At 39.0% G+C, this 19,101-nt stretch overlaps 1 protein-coding gene across 1 annotated transcript in view; it reads right to left on the bottom strand.

The window, feature by feature from the left end:
• Window positions 1-19,101, bottom strand: part of LOC105704917 (cytoskeleton-associated protein 2-like) — a 40,363-nt gene that overhangs the window by 12,070 nt on the left and 9,192 nt on the right. The window contains exons 2-4 of the mRNA XM_064377974.1: window positions 11,834-13,068; window positions 8,305-8,512; window positions 2,228-2,383 (exon numbers count right to left, since the gene is read on the bottom strand). Coding sequence (XP_064234044.1) covers window positions 2,228-2,383; window positions 8,305-8,512; window positions 11,834-13,068 — 1,599 coding nt within the window. The remainder of the gene's footprint in view (window positions 1-2,227; window positions 2,384-8,304; window positions 8,513-11,833; window positions 13,069-19,101) is intronic.

The raw sequence follows: 19,101 nt of genomic DNA, 5'->3' as shown, positions 1-19,101 counted from the left end.
AAGCAGAACATCGTAAGGTAAGCTGTACTTTCCCACAAGAACAATATAGTTGGAGGTCTGTCTTCCTTACCCGGGACTCTGTATCAAACAGATATAAACTGACAATAAAGCATAAAAGTAAAGCTTTCCATACATTTTTTCAAAATCCAAAACAGAATTACGATTTCAGCTAAATGAATGGGAATAAATATATAGAATATATTGCAAAGAGTGAATTCCATAAAACATTCAAGTGTATTTTATATTTGTATAGCCTTCTGGTTAAAGATGGTGGATTAAATATATATTTATTTCTAATCTCTCTTGAAAATCTACTGAAAGGATAATAAAGGGATTAAAAAGAGGCAATAACCACAAAGCACAAGAAAGAAGAAATGGCAATAAGGTTTTGGAAGCTGCAATGCAGAAGGAAGAGAGGTGAACAATTTAATTGACTTAAGCGAGTCAAATCCCAAGCTGGCAGTTTGGCTGAGAAACAACCTGGCAGAAAGGCTCAAGAATGGGTGATAGGGCCCAAATTAGAAGGAGTTAGCATCTGTTCAAAAAGCAGTCAGACCTCCAAATCCACTCTGTGCTCTGATAACTAACTGTCTGACTCCCTTCATCCTAACAGAAAACTGGGGATGTATTCTTTAAGTCTCTGAGGGATATCATGCAAGATTGGGATAGGGTGCTTACTGAGAAAAGGGAATAAGCAAAAGTTTCTATGTTGAGAGTTGAGACTCCCTGCTCTCTTCTGTCCCACAGCACTGGCAGCCTGGTTTCTACCTCCCAGGAAGGAGATTGGAACAGCCTGCTCTAGAAACCTTGACCAGCTTAAGAGGAAAGACTTAAAGATACTGACTGCTATTGAGGGTTTTCTAACCAATCAACTCAGCCACATCACCCTGTGGTAAAGCCCTACTCATGTGTCTAGAGCTTTAAATAAGCTTTATCAGACCCACCTCTTATAAACAGCCCAGTTTTACCAGCATCTGTGTAAAGCCTTTAATGAATAGTAGAGAACAGCCCAGTTTCACCAGCATCTGTGTAAAGCCTTTAATGAATAATAGAGAACAAAACAAAATAAAACAAATAATAACAATGAGAGAAAGAAATGAAAAACATATAGACAATGTGGGAAGAAGAAAACTGATATGGGTTCTAAAGCACAAGGGATCCACCCAACTTAAGAAGGATGTAAAGGGAATCTAAAGGTGGTGGTAAAGAGATCCCAGAAAGATATCTGGTGAAGATGGGAGTAAAGAGCAACTTGTTCAGTCTGGAATAAGCCAGAAGGGAGAAAGAGGTCTCTAAGAAAAAGAAATCAACAGAATATCTGATATTTTCAAAGTATTGAGGAACTTAGACAATTAGAGAAGAGTTTGTGAATTAACTATATAATAAACAGAAAACTAAGCAAAAGCAAAACAAGACAGTAACTCCAGGAGAAGTAGAAAGTTGTGCTTGAAAGGTAAAGTAATCATAGTATATACTACATGGCTCAACATATTCATATATTTCTTACATATTCATAACAATGTGAATGCTAAATAGTGACCAGAATTTCATGACTCTAATGAAAGTATGAGGAATGGCAAGGGTCCGCAAGGATGGTAAATAGGGGCGTGTATTTGTGTGTGCTGGGATCTGTGTATGTATGTGTGAAAGAGGGTTAAATCTTCATTCTGCATAGCTGGAACTCCTTAAATCATATCTAAAACTAAAAAGTCAAGAAACAGAAGCATGTTTTCTGAAACTATAGAGGTTAATATAAAAATAATCGGTTTGCTCTGTGAAGGGGGAAAAGGGAGGGAAGGAAGGCAGAGGCCTTATTGAATGAAACTTATCAAACTACTTGACTGTTTAAACTATGTGAATGTACAATTCTGATTTTGAACTATTATGGAAAAAGGTACCAAAGAATATGAAATATGACACAGAAAATGACATTTTAATGAAAAGCATTATAAAACTATTTGATGCAGTTTTTATAAATAATAATTATATAGTTTTTTTTTCTAGATTTTAGAATTAAAAGTTATTTCATGTAATGGCTCTGAATTACTGATTTAAGAATGTTGATGTATTGTGTTTAATATATTTTCAGGTTCTTTATGGTAAGGTATGACTTTATAAGGGTTGGATATTGATGCTGCAACCTTCTAACAACCATATTACAAAAAACAACAGAGAACTCACATGAAAAAGCATTTTAGGAAGTTACCCACCCAAGACAGATACTCACTGTTGCCCCATTTTTAATGGCCTCTTCATATAGCCCAATAGCATCAAAAGTGCCTTTACTTGCCAACAACTTTGCTTTGCAGATCCGGAATTTGGCAAATTTTTCAACTTCAGGAATGCTGGACAGTATGTTAAGTATTTCATTATAAGGTACACCCTGAAAAAAACCCCAAAATATCCAGAGGTAATTATTACCATTTCACTGTTACTCTCACATCTCTTAATATTTATTATAGCAGGTATGCAGAAATCGTTTTGATTACTAATATTTTCGAACTTTAAAAAAAATTTCAATTTTACTGAGGTACAATGTACATGCAATAAAATGCACTTTCAAAAATTATCCATTTTAATGAGTTTGGACATTCATCATTAATTTTTTGGGGGGGCAGGGGAATGGAGTCTCACTCTGTCGCCCAGCCTGGAGTGCAGTGGAGTGATCTCGGCTCACTGCAACCTCCGCCTCCCGGGTTCAAGCAATTCTCCTGCCTCAGTCTCCCAAGCAGCTGGGACTACAGGCACCCACAGCCAAGCCCGGCTAATTTTTTCGTATTTTTAGTAGAGACGGGGTTTTCACCATGGTAGCCAGGATGGTCTCAATCTCCTGACCTAGTGATCTGCCCGCCTCAGTCTCCCAAAGTGCTAGGATTACAGGCAAGAGCCACTGTGCCGGCCTAATTTTTTTTTTAGAGACAAGGTCTCACTCTGTTGCCCAGGCTGGAGTGCAGTGGTCTGGTCACAACTTGCTGCAATCTCTACTTCCTGAGCTCAAGCAATCCTCCCACCTTAGCCTCTCGAGTAGCTGAGACCACAGGCATGATCCACTGTGCCTAGCCTCCTCATCATTAAATTTTAAGAGTTATGGGCCGGGCGCAGTGGCTCACGCCTGTAATCCCAGCACTTTGGGAGGCCGAAGCAGGTGGATCACGAGGTCAAGAGATCAAGACCATCCCGGTCAACATGGTGAAACCCCGTCTCTACTAAACATACAAAAAATTAGCTGGGCATGGTGGCGTGTGCCTGTAATCCCAGCTACTCAGGAGGCTGAGGCAGGATAATTGCCTGAACCCAGGAGAGGGTGAGCCGAGATCACGCCATTGCACTCCAGCCTGGGTAACAAGAGTAAAACTCCATCTCAAAAAAAAAAAAAAAAAAGTTATGTGAGGCCAAGTAGAAAATGTTCATCATAGCTGAAGGTAAGAAATATGTTCATTTTCACGTGGTACAAAATCAAAACAAATCCTAGAGTAAACATTTCTTACATATTCATAATATTCCATTTTTCTAACAATGAGAACACTGAGTAGTGACCAGAATTTCTGTATGACTAATAGTAGTGTAAAGAATGACACAGGCATGCAAAGGTCATGGGGTATGTATATGTGTATGTTGGGGATTTATGCAGGTGTTCATGAAAGAGGACTAAATACCACAAAAAGAAACTTTGAAATGGATTCACTGGTTTAATCCACTTCTGGTTTGTGCCACAAGCAGGACAGTGACATGGACCTAGAAGAATGGGGAGCACTAGCATGCCCAGAAATCCAGGTACTGGCACACTCAGCCAAGCAGCACCTTTCACTGCTATTAAAATGGGGAGACACAAAGGTAAGTTCACAATTGAGAATCACTAATATTTGAGAAAACCAACACTACAGGAAAGAGACATAAAACTCAACAAACAAGAATAACACTGGAGCAAAGAGGAATACTTTTAAGAGTACTACAGTCAATATCTTCAGAGTGATAAGAGAGAGTATTGCTATCCTAAAACTAGAATGGCTTTTTCTATGAAAAAGAACTAATAGAAGGGCAGAACAATTGCAGGAACCCCACTGAAGAATAAATCTGTGAGTCGAAAATTCAGCTGTGAAATTCTCCTAGAAATCAATGCAACAGAACAATGTAATGAATAGTATGAAAACAAAATTTAGAGTTCTCAAGGATATATCTATTACTCAATAATTCTAATATCCATCTAAGAGAATTTCTAGAAGGAAAAATGGAGAGAACAAAGTTAAACACAAAGTGATTGTAGAAGAAAAATTTTGGGAAATGAACAAAGAAACAATTGTTCAGATTGAAAGCCTCTCAGAGAGTTAAGCAGGATGAATGTGAGAAAAAAATATACTTAGAAAATCAGAGATAAAAAGAAAATCATAAAAGCTTCCAGAGAGGGGGAAAAAAAGGATTACTTATAAAGGAATGAGAATCAGATTGATGTGAGATATTAACAAATCAACAACTCCAGATGCAAGAAAGAAAATGTAGCAATCACTTATAATTTTCCAGGGAAAACAAGCTGAAATTAAGAAATTTTCCCCAACCAAACAATGAGTCCAGCATGAAGGCAAAATAACGACAGTTTCACAAGAATACAGACTCAAAAGATTTTTTTATTTAAAAATCATAAAGTAACTAGTGAGTAAACTTTAGAACTCACATGAAAGACCTGAAACAAAAGTAACTGCAGGCCAGGCACAGTGGGTGGTTCACACCTGTAATCCTAGCACTTTGGGAGGCTGAGGCAGAGGATTGCTTGAGGCCAGGAGTTTGAGACCAGCCTGGGCAACACAGTGAGACCCTGAGTCTACAAAAAAATTTAAACAACATTGGGTGTAGTGGTATGTACCTATAGTCCTAGCTACTCAGGGGGCTGAGGTGGAGGATTGCTTGGGCCCATCCAGTTCCAAGTTGTAGTGAGCTATGATGGCATCACTGCACTCCAGTCTAGGCAACAGAGTGAAACCCTGTCTCTTAAAAAAAACAAACCAAAAAAGGAACTGCCAGAAGAATATGATAAATATTCTGCAAATCATGTGTGAGCTTACATCTACCACTTTTTTTCATTTCAGTGTATTATTTTCTTTATGAAATAAAACTAGATCAAACACAGAAATGAAGGGAAAAAAATTCATGTAAACTGAATTACAAAATAAAATGGCAGGCATAAGTTTAAACATACAAGTAATCATAATAAATGTGTATAAACTAAATTTGTTTTTTAAAAGTAGAGAGTTTCAGATTTGTTTAAAAACTTTAACTGTGTGTATTTATATGAGACATACCTAAAATAAGTCAACCCATGAAGGTTTAAAGTAAAGGGATGGAAAAAAGTTTACCAGACATATTCTAACAACAAAAAGCAGGTGTGGCAAGGTTAATCAGACAAAAGAAATCAAAGCAAGTCATGAATTTTTCTGTACCTAACAATGTAACTTTGAAAAACAGAAAGTAAAAATTGATAAATACATGAAGAGAAATTGTCAATGACTAATCGCAGTGCCAGTGAGAGACTCTGGCATACTGCTTTCAGAAAGCAATGGATCAAGTAAACAAAATAGGATACACATTCTTTTCAAACACTTTTGGAACATTTACGAAGAATGATCAGATATTAAGAGCACAAAGAAAATTTCAACAAAACCCATCAAGTAGAGTACACATAGGCCACATTCACCAACTACAATGCAATATAATTATTCTAAGATATTTTTTGGGTTAAAGAACTCAAAATGGGAATCTCAAACTATTTAGAAATGCACAATGAGAACATATGTCAGTTATTAAGCTTTTGTGTATCAGCCCCAAACCCCCCTATCCTCTGCTTTGTGATGCTGGGGCTGGAACTCTGTAAACCACTTTCTGCTTGGCAGCAGCTTCCCTGCTCGGCTCTGCCCATAGTGGGCATGAGAGGGAGACTGAAGGGATGGAGAAGTAAGACACTTGCTTTTTCCCATTTGCTTTCATCACCCCAGCAATGGTTCCTCACCCTGGCAGCAACAGTTGGTTCTAGCCTCCATCTTTTTCGCCTTTCCCCTCAGATCCCACCTCACTGTGCAGCTTCAGTGGCAGGAGCACCAAATGGATAGAATCTTTTCCTCAAAGTCTGAGCCCCAGCCCTGCAGGGCCTCTCCTCCAGCATCTGCTGGGTAGTATGCCCTCCTTAGAGTTGGAGTACCATTTCTATCAGTGTTTGTCTCTTCTGCTTCTTGGTTCTGATACCCAAACCTCTCTTTGTTCCCCTAAACCCAGTGGGTACCAGCTGCTTCCTGCAGTATCATCTCTGTTACCTCTTTGCTGTCAGCCCTGCGAATAGCACCCACATCCCTCTGATCCCTTCAGCATTTTTGTGCACACAGGCTCACTATGTGCTTTCACAGCCAGCATCTGTGCTCCCTTGTATGTGCCCAGAGAGTGAGAAGTGCCTGAGAATTCTTGTCCGCTTGAGGCAGCCATGAATAAATGACCATGGAAGCTTTAACACTGTAGCTCCCTTGCCTCTGATCAGGATGACTCTGAGAGATGTGACCGTCCATGGACTTGCTTTTCTGATCCTACAACTTCATTCCTTTCCCAGTTTTCCCTGGAGTGTCTTCCTAATAAACTACTTTCACACAGATTCTCCTCTTAGGGTCCACTTCTAGAGACTCTATGTAAGACACTGTGTAACCAATTACACTCTTTCTGTGGTTTGTTTTTCAGACTTGACTATGACTGATAAACAGCATAACTTAGTCAAATATGGGAGATATGACCAAGTAAACTTCAGAGGTAAATTTGCTATAGCATTAAACATACTTGTAAAAAAAATAAGAAAGACTCACTTTTAAATGATCTAAGGTTTCAATTAAAAAGGTAGGAAAAGAGCAATAAATATAAAAATGGGTGTAGACATTGATTCAAGAGAAAAAATAATCGATAAAACCTGAGGTCTTTTAAAAAAAATTAATGAGAAAAAATCTTTGGCAAGTCTAACTTTTAAAAAGTCACAAAATTTACTAAAGTTGATTCAAGATATATAAGCCCTAAATAGAGCAATGACCACATATCAAATTGAGAAGATATATACAAATTTATCCTCCAAAGAAACATGGTCTAGATAATTTTTATGGGCAAATTTTTATCAAACCTTCAAAATAAAAATAATTCTAATATCATACAAACTATTTTCAGTGTATAGGACAAAAAGAAAAATACACAACTCATCTACCTAAGTCAGCATAAAATTGGTACTAGGAAAACACAAGATAATCAAAGTACATAAAAATGAATAAAAGAATTGCAACTCACAAAGCTATATACTTCATTTCTCTACATACCTACACCATATGAACATGCATGAAAACAGAAAGAATGACTGGTAATGGTGGTCACCTCCAGAGAGAAGTTTGGGATTTCTAAGTATGTATGTTTGTAAAGGGAGAGGGCTGATCATTTATCTATATTGTTTGAAATAATTTTAATAATAAAAATGTACTCATGATTTTTAATACTACAATGAAAAGAAAAAAAGAAAAAGAACTCAAGTTTAATCCCACAAGAAATAGTTAGTTTTTAACTGGATGTTGTGAGTTTAATTCCAAAAGGAGAAATAATATTTAACTGGATGTTGTGAAAATGTTGCCTGGAGTAGACTTAAAGTGAACTTTTCCATTTTTTTTTTCTGCTGATGTTCAACATAACCAGCCAAAGGAGAGAATAAGTTTTGCTTTAGGCAAGAATTTTAGTAAAGTTTATTCCACGATTTTTTAATATATTTTTTATTCAGAGATTCTCCTAAGGATCACATTCTGCCTATCATCTATTTTATCCTTATCTGCAGAATCCAAGATAAAATTTAAATACTATTTATAGCTACCCAGAGTATTTAGAATACTTGAACTTTACATATAAACTTGACTTCTGACTTCAGTTTCATATCCAAATGTTAAATGTGTACTCTTCAGAACTTGATACCAAAAGAAGGCAAAGTTCCTTTTGGAGCCAGGTTGTTTAGATTAGTTTTCCAACTTTGTGCTCTCGTTTCATTTGTAAAGTGATCATAGTAACAGTGGTTATGATAATTATGTAAGATAATCTCAGTTAACTGCTTATAAAAGCGCCTGGCATATAAAAGTCACTGTTTATGGGCATGTCATTATTATTACTGCTGTTACTATTACTCTATATTTAAGAGTAGCTAAAGTTCTGCTTACATGAAGGCTATCTCTCCTATACTCTATTTAAGAAAAACGTTTAAAAATTCTAAGATTCTGGTCTGGACCAAAGCAGGAGGAACTTATTTTCTTCACTCACCCCTTCGATGAGGTTCAGACATTCTGTCAGAGTGTTGTTAATTTTACTGGACAGTTCGAATTGTGCTTTCTTTTCTTCCTCTTCTTTTTCAATGCTCTTCCAGAATGAAATATTCATTTCCTTTATTGCTTTTCTTTTTGTTTTAAGTTCCATAGGAGGACGTTCATAGATTTTTCCCTTAGATTTCTGCCAGTCTTCTAGTTGTTTCCTAAAATTCAATTAAAGGGTGAGTGGTTTTACTTATTTTAAAACATAGTCAAGCTGCTAAAATATATGGTATATATAGATAGAATATAATTAAATACTTTCAACTACAGACAAAATCAGTAGAATAGAATTAAAAAAAATTTACAAATGGATAATGGCACCACTGGGTTGCACCTACCCATGAGAAGGCAGACACCAAGATTCCAAGATCACACGTGGCCAGCAATTCAGACTTCAAATAGAATTTGTGATTCTTCATTATTTTTCTCTGAAAGTTTTCACTTCACTGTATGCTACTTGCTTTCCTAAGACATCCCTCTATTTTTGAGATGACTTAGCACTTCATCTCTTTCACCATAAGCTGTCACTAAATCCAAACCCATCAAGCCTGCATTCTGCCCCCCAATAAAGTCTTAGTGTGTGAAGTGACCCACTTAACCTAGTTCCTTAGTCCTCTCTTGACCAGACATGACTCTGTTTCATAAGCTAGACCAATAATTTCAGGGCTCTTAAATAGCTGGTTTCTGATAATGCCAAGTCCTCATTCTTGCTGACCCCCACTGTTCACATTTTCCACCCCTGCTTCTAAGCAGGCAATAGATTGCTTTTTGGGGGTAGGGGCACCAAGACATATAGACCCCAAGTGCTTGGCTGTAGGCACTCCAGCTTCTTTAAATTACAACTACATATTAATGACTTCCAAGTGTACATTTCAGCACAGATCTTTCCCTGGAGCCCCAAACTTTGTAAAACCCACTGCCTAGTTAATACCTTTTGATGTCTGACAGGCATTTCAAATTTAATACTGTCTCAAATAAAGCTCTTGATTTTCATCTCCACATCTGTTCCAAGTTTTTGTTACTTTGGTAAATAGCACCCCAGGCTGTGCCACTGCCAAGGACTTCCCACGGCTCTTGGAACAAAATTCAAAATATTTTCCATGACTGAAAGGTGCAGTGTAATCTCGTTCCTGCCTACCTCTCCAACCTCATATCACACTAGTCTCCCTGTCACTCACCCTGCCACCCCAGGAGCTTGAGTATCCTTGCAGTTGCTTTTTTTTTTTTTTTTTGAGACACAGGTTCACTATTACCCAGGTTGGAGTGAAGTGACACAATCTCAGGTTACTGCAACCTCCGCCTCCTGAGTTCAAATGATTCTTGTGCTTTAGCTGCCTGAATAGCTGGGATTACTGGTGTGTGTTACTACAGCTGGCTTATTTTATTTTATTATTAGTAGAGATAGAGTTTCACCATGTTGGCCAGGCTGGATTTGAACTCCTGACCTCAAGCAATCTGACCGCCTCAGCCTCCCAAAGTGCTGGGATTACAGGCATGATCCACCGTGCCCTGCATCCCTGAAGTTTCTTGATCTAGACTCATTCCTGCCTTAAGGTCTTGTATCTTCAGTCCTCTGCTCAAATGACACCTCCATGAAGAGGCAATTACCTGTAATTACCGTGTCTTACTTTAGTCAGTATGTTGGTTTTCTGTCTCCTCCACTAGAGTGTAAGCTCTATGAAAACAGAAATCTTAACAGTCCAGTTCCCAGCACAGTACCTAGCACACATAGGTATTTAATAACACACGGCAAAATTCACCTTTTTTTAGCATGCAATTCTGAATTTTGACAAATGCATCAAGTCATGTAAGCCTAACTATTATCAAGCTATAAGACAGTTGCAACACCCTCAATAATTCCCTCATGCTCCTTGGTAGTCAGTCTCACCCCTAACCTCCAGCTCCTGGCAATCACTGATCTGTTGTCTTTATAGTTTTGCTTTTTCCAGAATGCCAATAACTAAGCTTTTAATGAATGAAGGCTATTAACTCTCATTTCTGACTCCAGAGCAAAATCCATGCAATGCTTATTATTTCAGCTCCAAATACTGCCCTCTTACCTTCACTCTAACCACCTACTTAATGATAGAAGTTGAGACATGTGGCATGTGCCTCCGTCATGTTCCTGGCGTTCTTCCTATCTCCTTAGCCTTTCTAATCATTGAAGAGGGAACTTACCTTTTCTAAAGGCAACTTACTCCTAGGACCTCAATACCATAATTTTGTTTCTCTAGTACTTTCCACATATACACCATACAGTAAGCTCCAGAAGGGTAAAGACTGACTGTGTGCTCATCACTGTATTTCCTAGCACCTGGCACATTGCAGGTGCTGAAGAAACACGTGCAGAATGAATGAATGAATCTCTCCCTCTCCAGACTCCTCTTTTGTAATCAAACATGTTCAACATGCATCACAGTCTTATGACCACTCCTCTGTTGTCTGACCTAGACTGTGAGCTCTAGGGCTGGGACCCTGACTTCCTTATTCACCACCTCAAGGTCTCTGCAGTCACTTTTCTTTCTGCTCAGGATTGTCCTTCTTGCCACCAGCCTTTTCTCAGCCTTAGGTCTCAGCTCAGATGTTGCTGTTCAAAGTACCTCTACTGATCCTTCTATCTAAAGCAGCCACTCCAGCCCTACTCTCTTGATATATCCCCTGAAGTTGTTTACTTACTGTCTCTTCAGGAAGGCAGAGAGCTTGTTGTTGGTGTTCAGGACTATACCAAGCTGTACCTTGCTTCACCCTGCTACACCTTTTAGCAACCATCTAATTTTACATGCTCCCTTCACTCTTGTCAGAAATGTCCTTATTTTCTACTTCAAGCAGGTGCTTCTCCTGGGAGGCTCACCCACATTATGAGACTATATCTGGTCCTGGGTAGAAAGTGTACAAAATCCATTGGCTCAGTTTCAATCAGTGTATGTTAATATTAACCTATCTGACATCTGGATTTCTACCATCTGAACTCTGTATTTGAACTGACAGCTCCTCTCTGTTTGAGCTTACTTGCCAAAACTTGGCCCACTCAGACTCATGGAAGTTCCCAGTTCTTCCCCGATAACTTTTCTGAACTTAACTATTGCTTTGTCTGACAAGAGACTACCATTTTCTAACTTCCTAGCTATGTGAACTCACTTATCTGTTCTATTACTGTCCAGTCTAGCAGGGCACTTCTTGAACGAGTGTCTACATCTGCAACCCCTACTTCTTACTCATCCATTCTATGTTTCAATTACTTAAAAAAAACCAAAAACTATTTTAAGCATACAACTACAGAAAATAATTTATAATATATGTATGTACTACCTATCCCTGTCAAGTCTTAGTATTTGTTATATTTGCATCAAATCTTTTTTCAGACTGTAGTTAAAAATTACTTAGGAGCCATTATTTATGGCCTATTCCCTGACCAAGTCTTCTTGATGGTCAATTTGCCTAATCATCTTAAGTTGCAAAAGCTTAGAATTAAAGCAAAGTACCTGCGATCCTCTGCTGTTGCCTTCTTTTTAATATTTGGGTTTGTTTGGGTCCCGTTTATGGTTGTGACACCAGCTTGAGTTTTGGCAGCTGTTTTGTTCAGAAAATGGTTCTGGGGAACAGCCTTTTTCAACTTGGAGTCCAAAGTCTGTGCTGTTTGTTGAAAGCCATTATTATTACATTTAATACCACTGGTTCCATTTGCTCTTATGCTAGGGGTGCTTGGAATAGCTGAATTAAATCTGCCAACTGTCAACTTAGGCCTCTGGCTTATGGCTTTCGATTTTTGCAGTATACATGATGTCTGAGTTATGCAAGAAGGTTGGGTGGACTTCTGATCTTGCTTGATGTTTGGATGTCTGTTGTTATATTCACCTTGAAGCAAATTGGGGTATGTTCTGGGTTTGGTATGTTTCATTCTCTGTTCAGTAACAGGGTATGACCGTAACTTAGTTTCATTTGTTCCTTCATATTTACCCCTATTCACCTTTATATCTTTGATGTTCTTGACCACTGGTTTCTTTGATGGCTGAACCTTATTAAGGGTCTGAATCAAGTGAGAGGGAACCGTCCTTGAAAGTTTTACTCCTGGTCTTGCAAAATCTGCTCTAGAGAGTTGCTGTGATTTTACTGGGAGAGTCCTGCTTTGTGTTTCTCTAACAAATTGTTTATTAACTCTGTCTTTCAGAACAGCACTATTAACTGAACTTTTGCCCAAGGCTGGCTTAGGAACTAAACTGTTCTTGGTTTGATTATAAGAGTCAATCTTTGGCTTACTTGTGGTATGTAATTTAGGATCTGGCTTCCTCTCAGGTTCTGATAAAGTTTGGGGCAGGTTCCCTTTGTTTGTTTCTTTTAGAAAGTTATCCAAAGATTCATTTTCAACATGGGTATTATTCATAGAGTCTGTACATTTAGCATTTCCTTGATCTGTTACCTGCTGCTTTGTAGTTTTCAATTGTTCTATATTAAGTAACCCCACAAGTTTTCTTGACAGTTCTGTTGTGGATGATCCAGCTTCACGCTGTTGAAAACTCTTGCTAGAAGGCTTAGAGTATGGGTTAGAAGAAACACATTCTGAAGTCAGCCTTTTGCCCAGAAGTTTTGGTGGTTCCAACTTCGGCTTCTGAGACCCTGTAATATTAAGTGGTCTGGGCTGGAGTTTAACGCTGATGGACATTTTAGGTTTGACAGGCAAAACAGCATGGTCGGTAACATCATTTTTGGGTCTAATAGTCTGAAAAGACAAAATATATATTAAAAAATTCTTAACAATATCTTATTGTTTCTAAAATAACTGTGTTTAAAACATGCTAAAAATATTAATCATTTTTAGAATTTCATCTAAGAAAGTTGAATCCTGAGAAAGTAAAAAAGACTCACTAATAGATAGGGTTTTGTTTATTTGTTTTGTTTTTTTGAGACAGATTCTCGCTCTGTCACCCAGGTTGGTATGCAGTGATGCAATCTTGGCTCACTGCAACCTCTGCCCCCCTGGGTTGAAGCAATTCTCCCACCTCAGCCTCGCAAGTAGTTGGGACTACAGGCGCGCATAACCACACCCAGCTAATTTTTTGTATTTTTAGTAAAGATGGGGTTTTACCACGTTGGTCAGGTTGGTCTTGAACTCCTGTCCTCAAGTGATCCACCCGCCTTGGCCTCCTAAAGTGCTGGGATAACAGGCATGAACCACCGCACCTGTCCTAATAGGTAGTTTTTGTAACTTGAGTTCCTATCAGAAATATATTAGAGTCTTTTAGCTTGATAGAATTAAGCAGAGATGCAGTGAATATATAAAAATTGCTGTTTCAAAAATAAATTTGCCTCAATCAAACAGTAGTTGTTGGATGCCTATTATATCCCAAGTGCCCTCCAAGGGACCCTGGAAAAATACATACATAATGAACTTAGGTTACCTCCCAACAAATCTCTCCTAGAACTTTAGCCACACTATGTATGTTTTTCACACCAATATCTTTGTAAACATCACAATATCACTCAAGAACCTCTGTCTCACCCCTGGAGATCAGTGACAAGGAGATAGATGGCAGATGATGTGAGGTCGAAGACATGCTGCCATGGCTCTCAATAAACATCTAACATCCAGTAGTCATATTTGTAAAGTCAGCCAGGATGGGGTTTTAAGGTTAGAGTCTAGGTTAATAATAAACAAATGTTTAGTCATGTGATTAAAGTTTGGATAAGAAAGGTAGGATTAGATTACAGAGAACTCTAAAAACTAGGGAAGGGAGTTTAGAATTCACATGGCAAGTAACTGGGCAAGCCACTATGAATTCCTGAACATCTACCATGAAAGCGATTACTCAGAAAGATTTTCAGAGATTTATGGAATATGTTTCCAGGGTAAGATATGGGATGGGAATGCTAGAGTTACCACTCTATTTTTGATTTGACAATATTGTGAAGAATCACTATATAAACTTGGTAAGTATGTAAATCATGTCTAACCAGAACCATTTGGCATTAAGGGCAAAGAGATGTCTATTCTGGATGATAGCAGTGTGTGTGGTGTTGTTAGGGGTGAGATGGGGGAAGTTGGGAGTGGGAGGCAGAGAGATGGATGGTATACCCACAATGGATATATCTGGATTAATCTTTGAGCACGAACATTTATACACACCTCAGATCTCTCCATCACTGCTTACTGAAAAGGTGGAGGGATGTTGGCATGAAAGCTTCCAAATGTGTGTTATTTTTTAGTTGCTCTTTCTTGTATATTAAAAACAAATTGATATAATCCACAAACCATAAAATTCACCGTTTTGATAAGTGCACAATTGTGTAGGTTTTAGTATAGTCACACTATTATACAGCAATCACCACTGTCTAATTCCAGAACATATTCATCACTCTAGAAAGAAAGTTGGTTTACTTGTTGGCAGTCACTCCCCATTTTCTGCTCCCTGCAGTCCTTGGCAACCGCTGGTCTACTTTCTGTCTCTGCATGTCCACAGATTTGCCTATTTTGTGTGTCACATAAATGGAATCATGTAATATGTAGCCTTTTCTGTCTGGCTTCTTTCACTTAGCATAATATTTTCAAGATTTACCCTTGTTGTAGCATGTATCAGCACTTCATTACTTTTTAAAATTAACTTTTTTAGAGCAGGTTTAGATCCACAGTAAAATTGATAATAATAATACTGCCTATTATCTAGGAAGAATGCCATATATCCTGGTTTTCAGAAGATAGTTTTGATTTATGCTTGTTGGTCAAACAGCACTGCTTTTTACTTTCAAAAGTGTCCTGGTTTGGACACTAAAGCATATGGCCAACTTCCTTACATGGTTGTTTTGAGTGAGGTAACGTATATAAAGTATCTGGCTGTTAGTTGTTATTGTCATGTATCAAAAGTGTTATATAAATTGTCAAGCATTATACAACTGTAATGATGACTATTATTTACATACTGCTTTTAGTTTCTCCTAAATTCTGTAATTCCCTTCCTCACTTCATTTTCTACTTTTACAACTATGTAAAGCAGATAAGGTAGGTATCATCCTCATTTAAGAGTTGATATACTGAAGTCAGTATTGTCAAATTCCAGAGAAGTCTCTGGGAATTCTGAATGAGGCCCTTTCCAGCAGATTTTTCCTTAAGACTTGCATGCTATACTGGTTCAATCTGCATAAAGTAAAAGTGTAACCCAGTGCTTCCCAAACATGAAGTCATTGCGCATAAATTTTGCCTTGTATACATTTTGCTATCCTTCGCATTGTCTAATGATGTCATGCATATACACAACATATGTATGTCTATATATGCATATGCATATGACTAAAATATGATTGAAGTAATTTGGCGAATGAATCATTAAAACTTATTAAAAGTCTCACGAATAAGAATGTTTCACTTCAGGATGTGATCCAAGATGGCCGCTTAGGAGGAACTCGGGAATGCAGCTCCGAGAGAAAGCACAGAGGGTGAGTGGACGCCGTATTTCCAGACTGATTTTTACTGCCCACAGACCAGGAGATTCTCACGCAGAGAAGCCACACGGGTCGCCAGCGCCGCTGGCGCCGCTGGCTTGAACGGCGCAGCCGCTGGGCCGGCGCCCTGAGGCAACGGCTCACTGTACAAAGTGAGAGAGTCTGAGTCCCCTATAAGCCAGCAAGGGGAGCGGAAACGGGGAGCCAGGCCAGCGCCACGAATCTCAGAGCCGCGGCTTTAGCCAACGCAGCGGCTCCGGAGGCAGATCAGATGAGACGGTGTCCCCTCTTACCCAGCAAGAAGACCTGAAACACAACTGAAACCGGGACGGTCCAGCTCTGTGGAGGAGGGGCGTTCTCCATAGGCACCCTGCTGTTCTCTACCAAGGCAATCCGCCACTACAGAGACTCCGTCACTACAGGGGCGGGCCAACATATCGGAAGCAGTTCTAACTACACCCAGAAGTTCACACGGAAGCTGGGTGGAGCCCACAGCAGCTTAGCGAAGCCTCTGCAACCTGAGTGTGACTAGGCTGCCACCTTGTGGGCAGGGAAAACAGCAACCGCACAGGGGAACATCATAAAACCGTAACTCCCTGGGACAGAACACCTGGGGGGAAGAGCAGGGGGTTTATGAGTTCTGCCACAGCAGACTTAAAATTACCAAAATCAGAAAGACAACAACTACAAAGTCAACAGGTGGATAAATCCACAAAGATGGGAAGAAACCAGCGCAAAAAGGATGAAAACACCCAAAACCAGAACACTTCTCCTCCTACAAGGGATCACAACTCCTCACCAGCAAGGGAACAAGACTGGATGGAGAATGAGTGTGATGAAATGACAGAATCAGCTTTCAGAAAGTGGATAATAAGAAACTTCCGTGAGCTAAAAGAACATGTTCTAACCCAATGCAAAGAAACTAAGAACCTTGAAAAAAGACTTGACGAAATGCTAACAAGAATGGACAACTTAGAGAGGAATATGAGCGAATTGATGGAGCTGAAAAACACAACACGAGAACTTCGTGAAGCATGCACAAGTTTCAACAGCCGAATTGACCAAGCAGAAGAAAGGATATCAGAGGTCGAAGATCAACTCAATGAAATAAAACGAGAAGGCAAGATTAGAGAAAACAGGGTAAAAAGGAATGAACAAAGTCAACAAGAAATATGGGACTATGTGAAAAGACCTAATCTACGTTTGATAGGTGTACCTGAATGTGACGAAGAGAATGCATCCAAGCTGGAAAATACTCTTCAGGATATTATCCAGGAAAACTTCCCTAACCTAACAAGGCAGGCCAATATTCAAGTCCAGGAAATACAGAGAACACCACAAAGATACTCTTCTAGAAGAGCAACCCCAAGACACATAATCATCAGATTCACCAGGGTTGAAATGAAGGAGAAAATACTAAGGGCAGCCAGAGAGAAAGGTCGGGTTACCCACAAAGGGAAGCCCATCAGACTCACAGCAGATCTCTCAGCAGAAACCCTACAGGCCAGAAGAGAGTGGGGGCCGATATTCAACATCCTTAAGGAAAAGAACTTTCAACCCAGAATTTCGTATCCAGCCAAACTAAGCTTCATAAGTGAAGGAAAAATAAAATCCTTTGTGAACAAGCAAGAACTCAGAGAGTTCATCCCCACCAGACCAGCTCTACAAGAGCTCCTGAAGGAGGCACTAGACATAGAAAAGAACAACCAGTACCAGCCACTCCAAAAACACACGAAAAGGTAAAGAGCATCAATACAATGAAGAATCTGCATCAACCAAAGGGCAAAACAGCCACCTAGCACCAAAATGACAGGATTGAATTCACACATAACAATATTAACCCTAAATGTAAACGGACTAAATGCCCCAATCAAAAGACACAGACTGGCAAATTGGATAAAAAGCCAAAACCCATCAGTGTGCTGTATCCAGGAAACCCATCTCGCATGCAAGGATACACAAAGGCTCAAAATAAAGGGATGGAGGAAGATTTACCAAGCAAATGGAGAGCAAAAAAAAGCAGGAGTTGCAATTCTCATCTCTGATAAAATAGACTTTAAAGCAACAAAGATCAAGAGAGACAAAGAAGGACATTACATAATGGTAAAAGGATCAATGCAGCAAGAAGAGCTAACGATCCTAAATATATATGCACCTAATACAGGAGCACCCAGATACATAAGGCAAGTTCTTAAAGACTTACAAAGAGACTTAGACTCCCACACAATAATAGTGGGAGACTTCAACACACCATTGTCAATATTAGACAGATCAACGAGACAGAAAATTAACAAGGATATCCAGGACTTGAACTCAGACCTGGACCAAGCAAACCTAATAGACATTTACAGAACTCTCCACCCCAAATCCACAGAATATACATTCTTCTCAGCACCACATCACACCTACTCTAAAATTGACCACATAATTGGAAGTAAATCACTCCTCAGCAAATGCAAAAGAACGGAAACCATAACAAACAGTCTCTCAGACCACAGTGCAATCAAGTTAGAACTCAGAATTCAGAAACCAACCCAGAACCGCACAGCCTCATGGAAAATGAACAACTTTCTCCTGAATGTTGACTGGATAAACAATGAAATGAAGGCAGAAATAAAGACGTTCTTCGAAACCAACGAGAATGAAGACACCACATACCAGAATCTCTGGGACACATTTAAAGCAGTCTCTAGAGGAAAATATATAGCAATAAGTGCCCACATGAGAAGAAAGGAGAGATCTAAAATTGACACCCTATCGTCAAAATTGAAAGAGCTAGAGGAGCAAGATCAAAAAAACTCAAAACCTAGCAGAAGACAAGAAATAACTAAGATCAAAGCAGAATTGAAGGAGATAGAGACACGAAAAACCCTTCAAAAAATCAATAAATCCAGGAGCTGGTTTTTTGAAAAGATCAACAAAATAGACAGACCACTAGCCAGACTAATAAAAAAGAAAAGAGAGAATAATCAAATAGATGCAATAAAAAATGACAAAGGGGATATCACCACAGATTCCACAGAAATTCAAACCATCATCAGAGATTATTACAAACAACTCTATGCACATAAATTAGAAAACCTGGAGGAAATGGATAAATTCCTGGACAACTGCCTCCTCCCAAGCCTAAACCAGGAAGAAGTCGAAACCCTGAATAGACCAATAACAAGGTCTGAAGTCGAGGCAGCAATTAAGAGCCTACCACCCAAAAAAAGCCCAGGTCCAGATGGGTTCACAGCCGAATTCTACCAGACATACAAAGAGGAACTGATACCATTCATACTGAAACTATTCCAAATAATCCAAAAAGAGGGAATCC

Source organism: Aotus nancymaae, unplaced genomic scaffold (assembly GCF_030222135.1).
Source record: "Aotus nancymaae isolate 86718 unplaced genomic scaffold, 86718_ANA_hifiasm-v0.15.2.pri h1tg000017l, whole genome shotgun sequence".
Classification (NCBI taxonomy): Eukaryota; Metazoa; Chordata; class Mammalia; order Primates; family Aotidae; genus Aotus; species Aotus nancymaae.
This window is presented reverse-complemented; position numbering and strand designations above follow the sequence as displayed.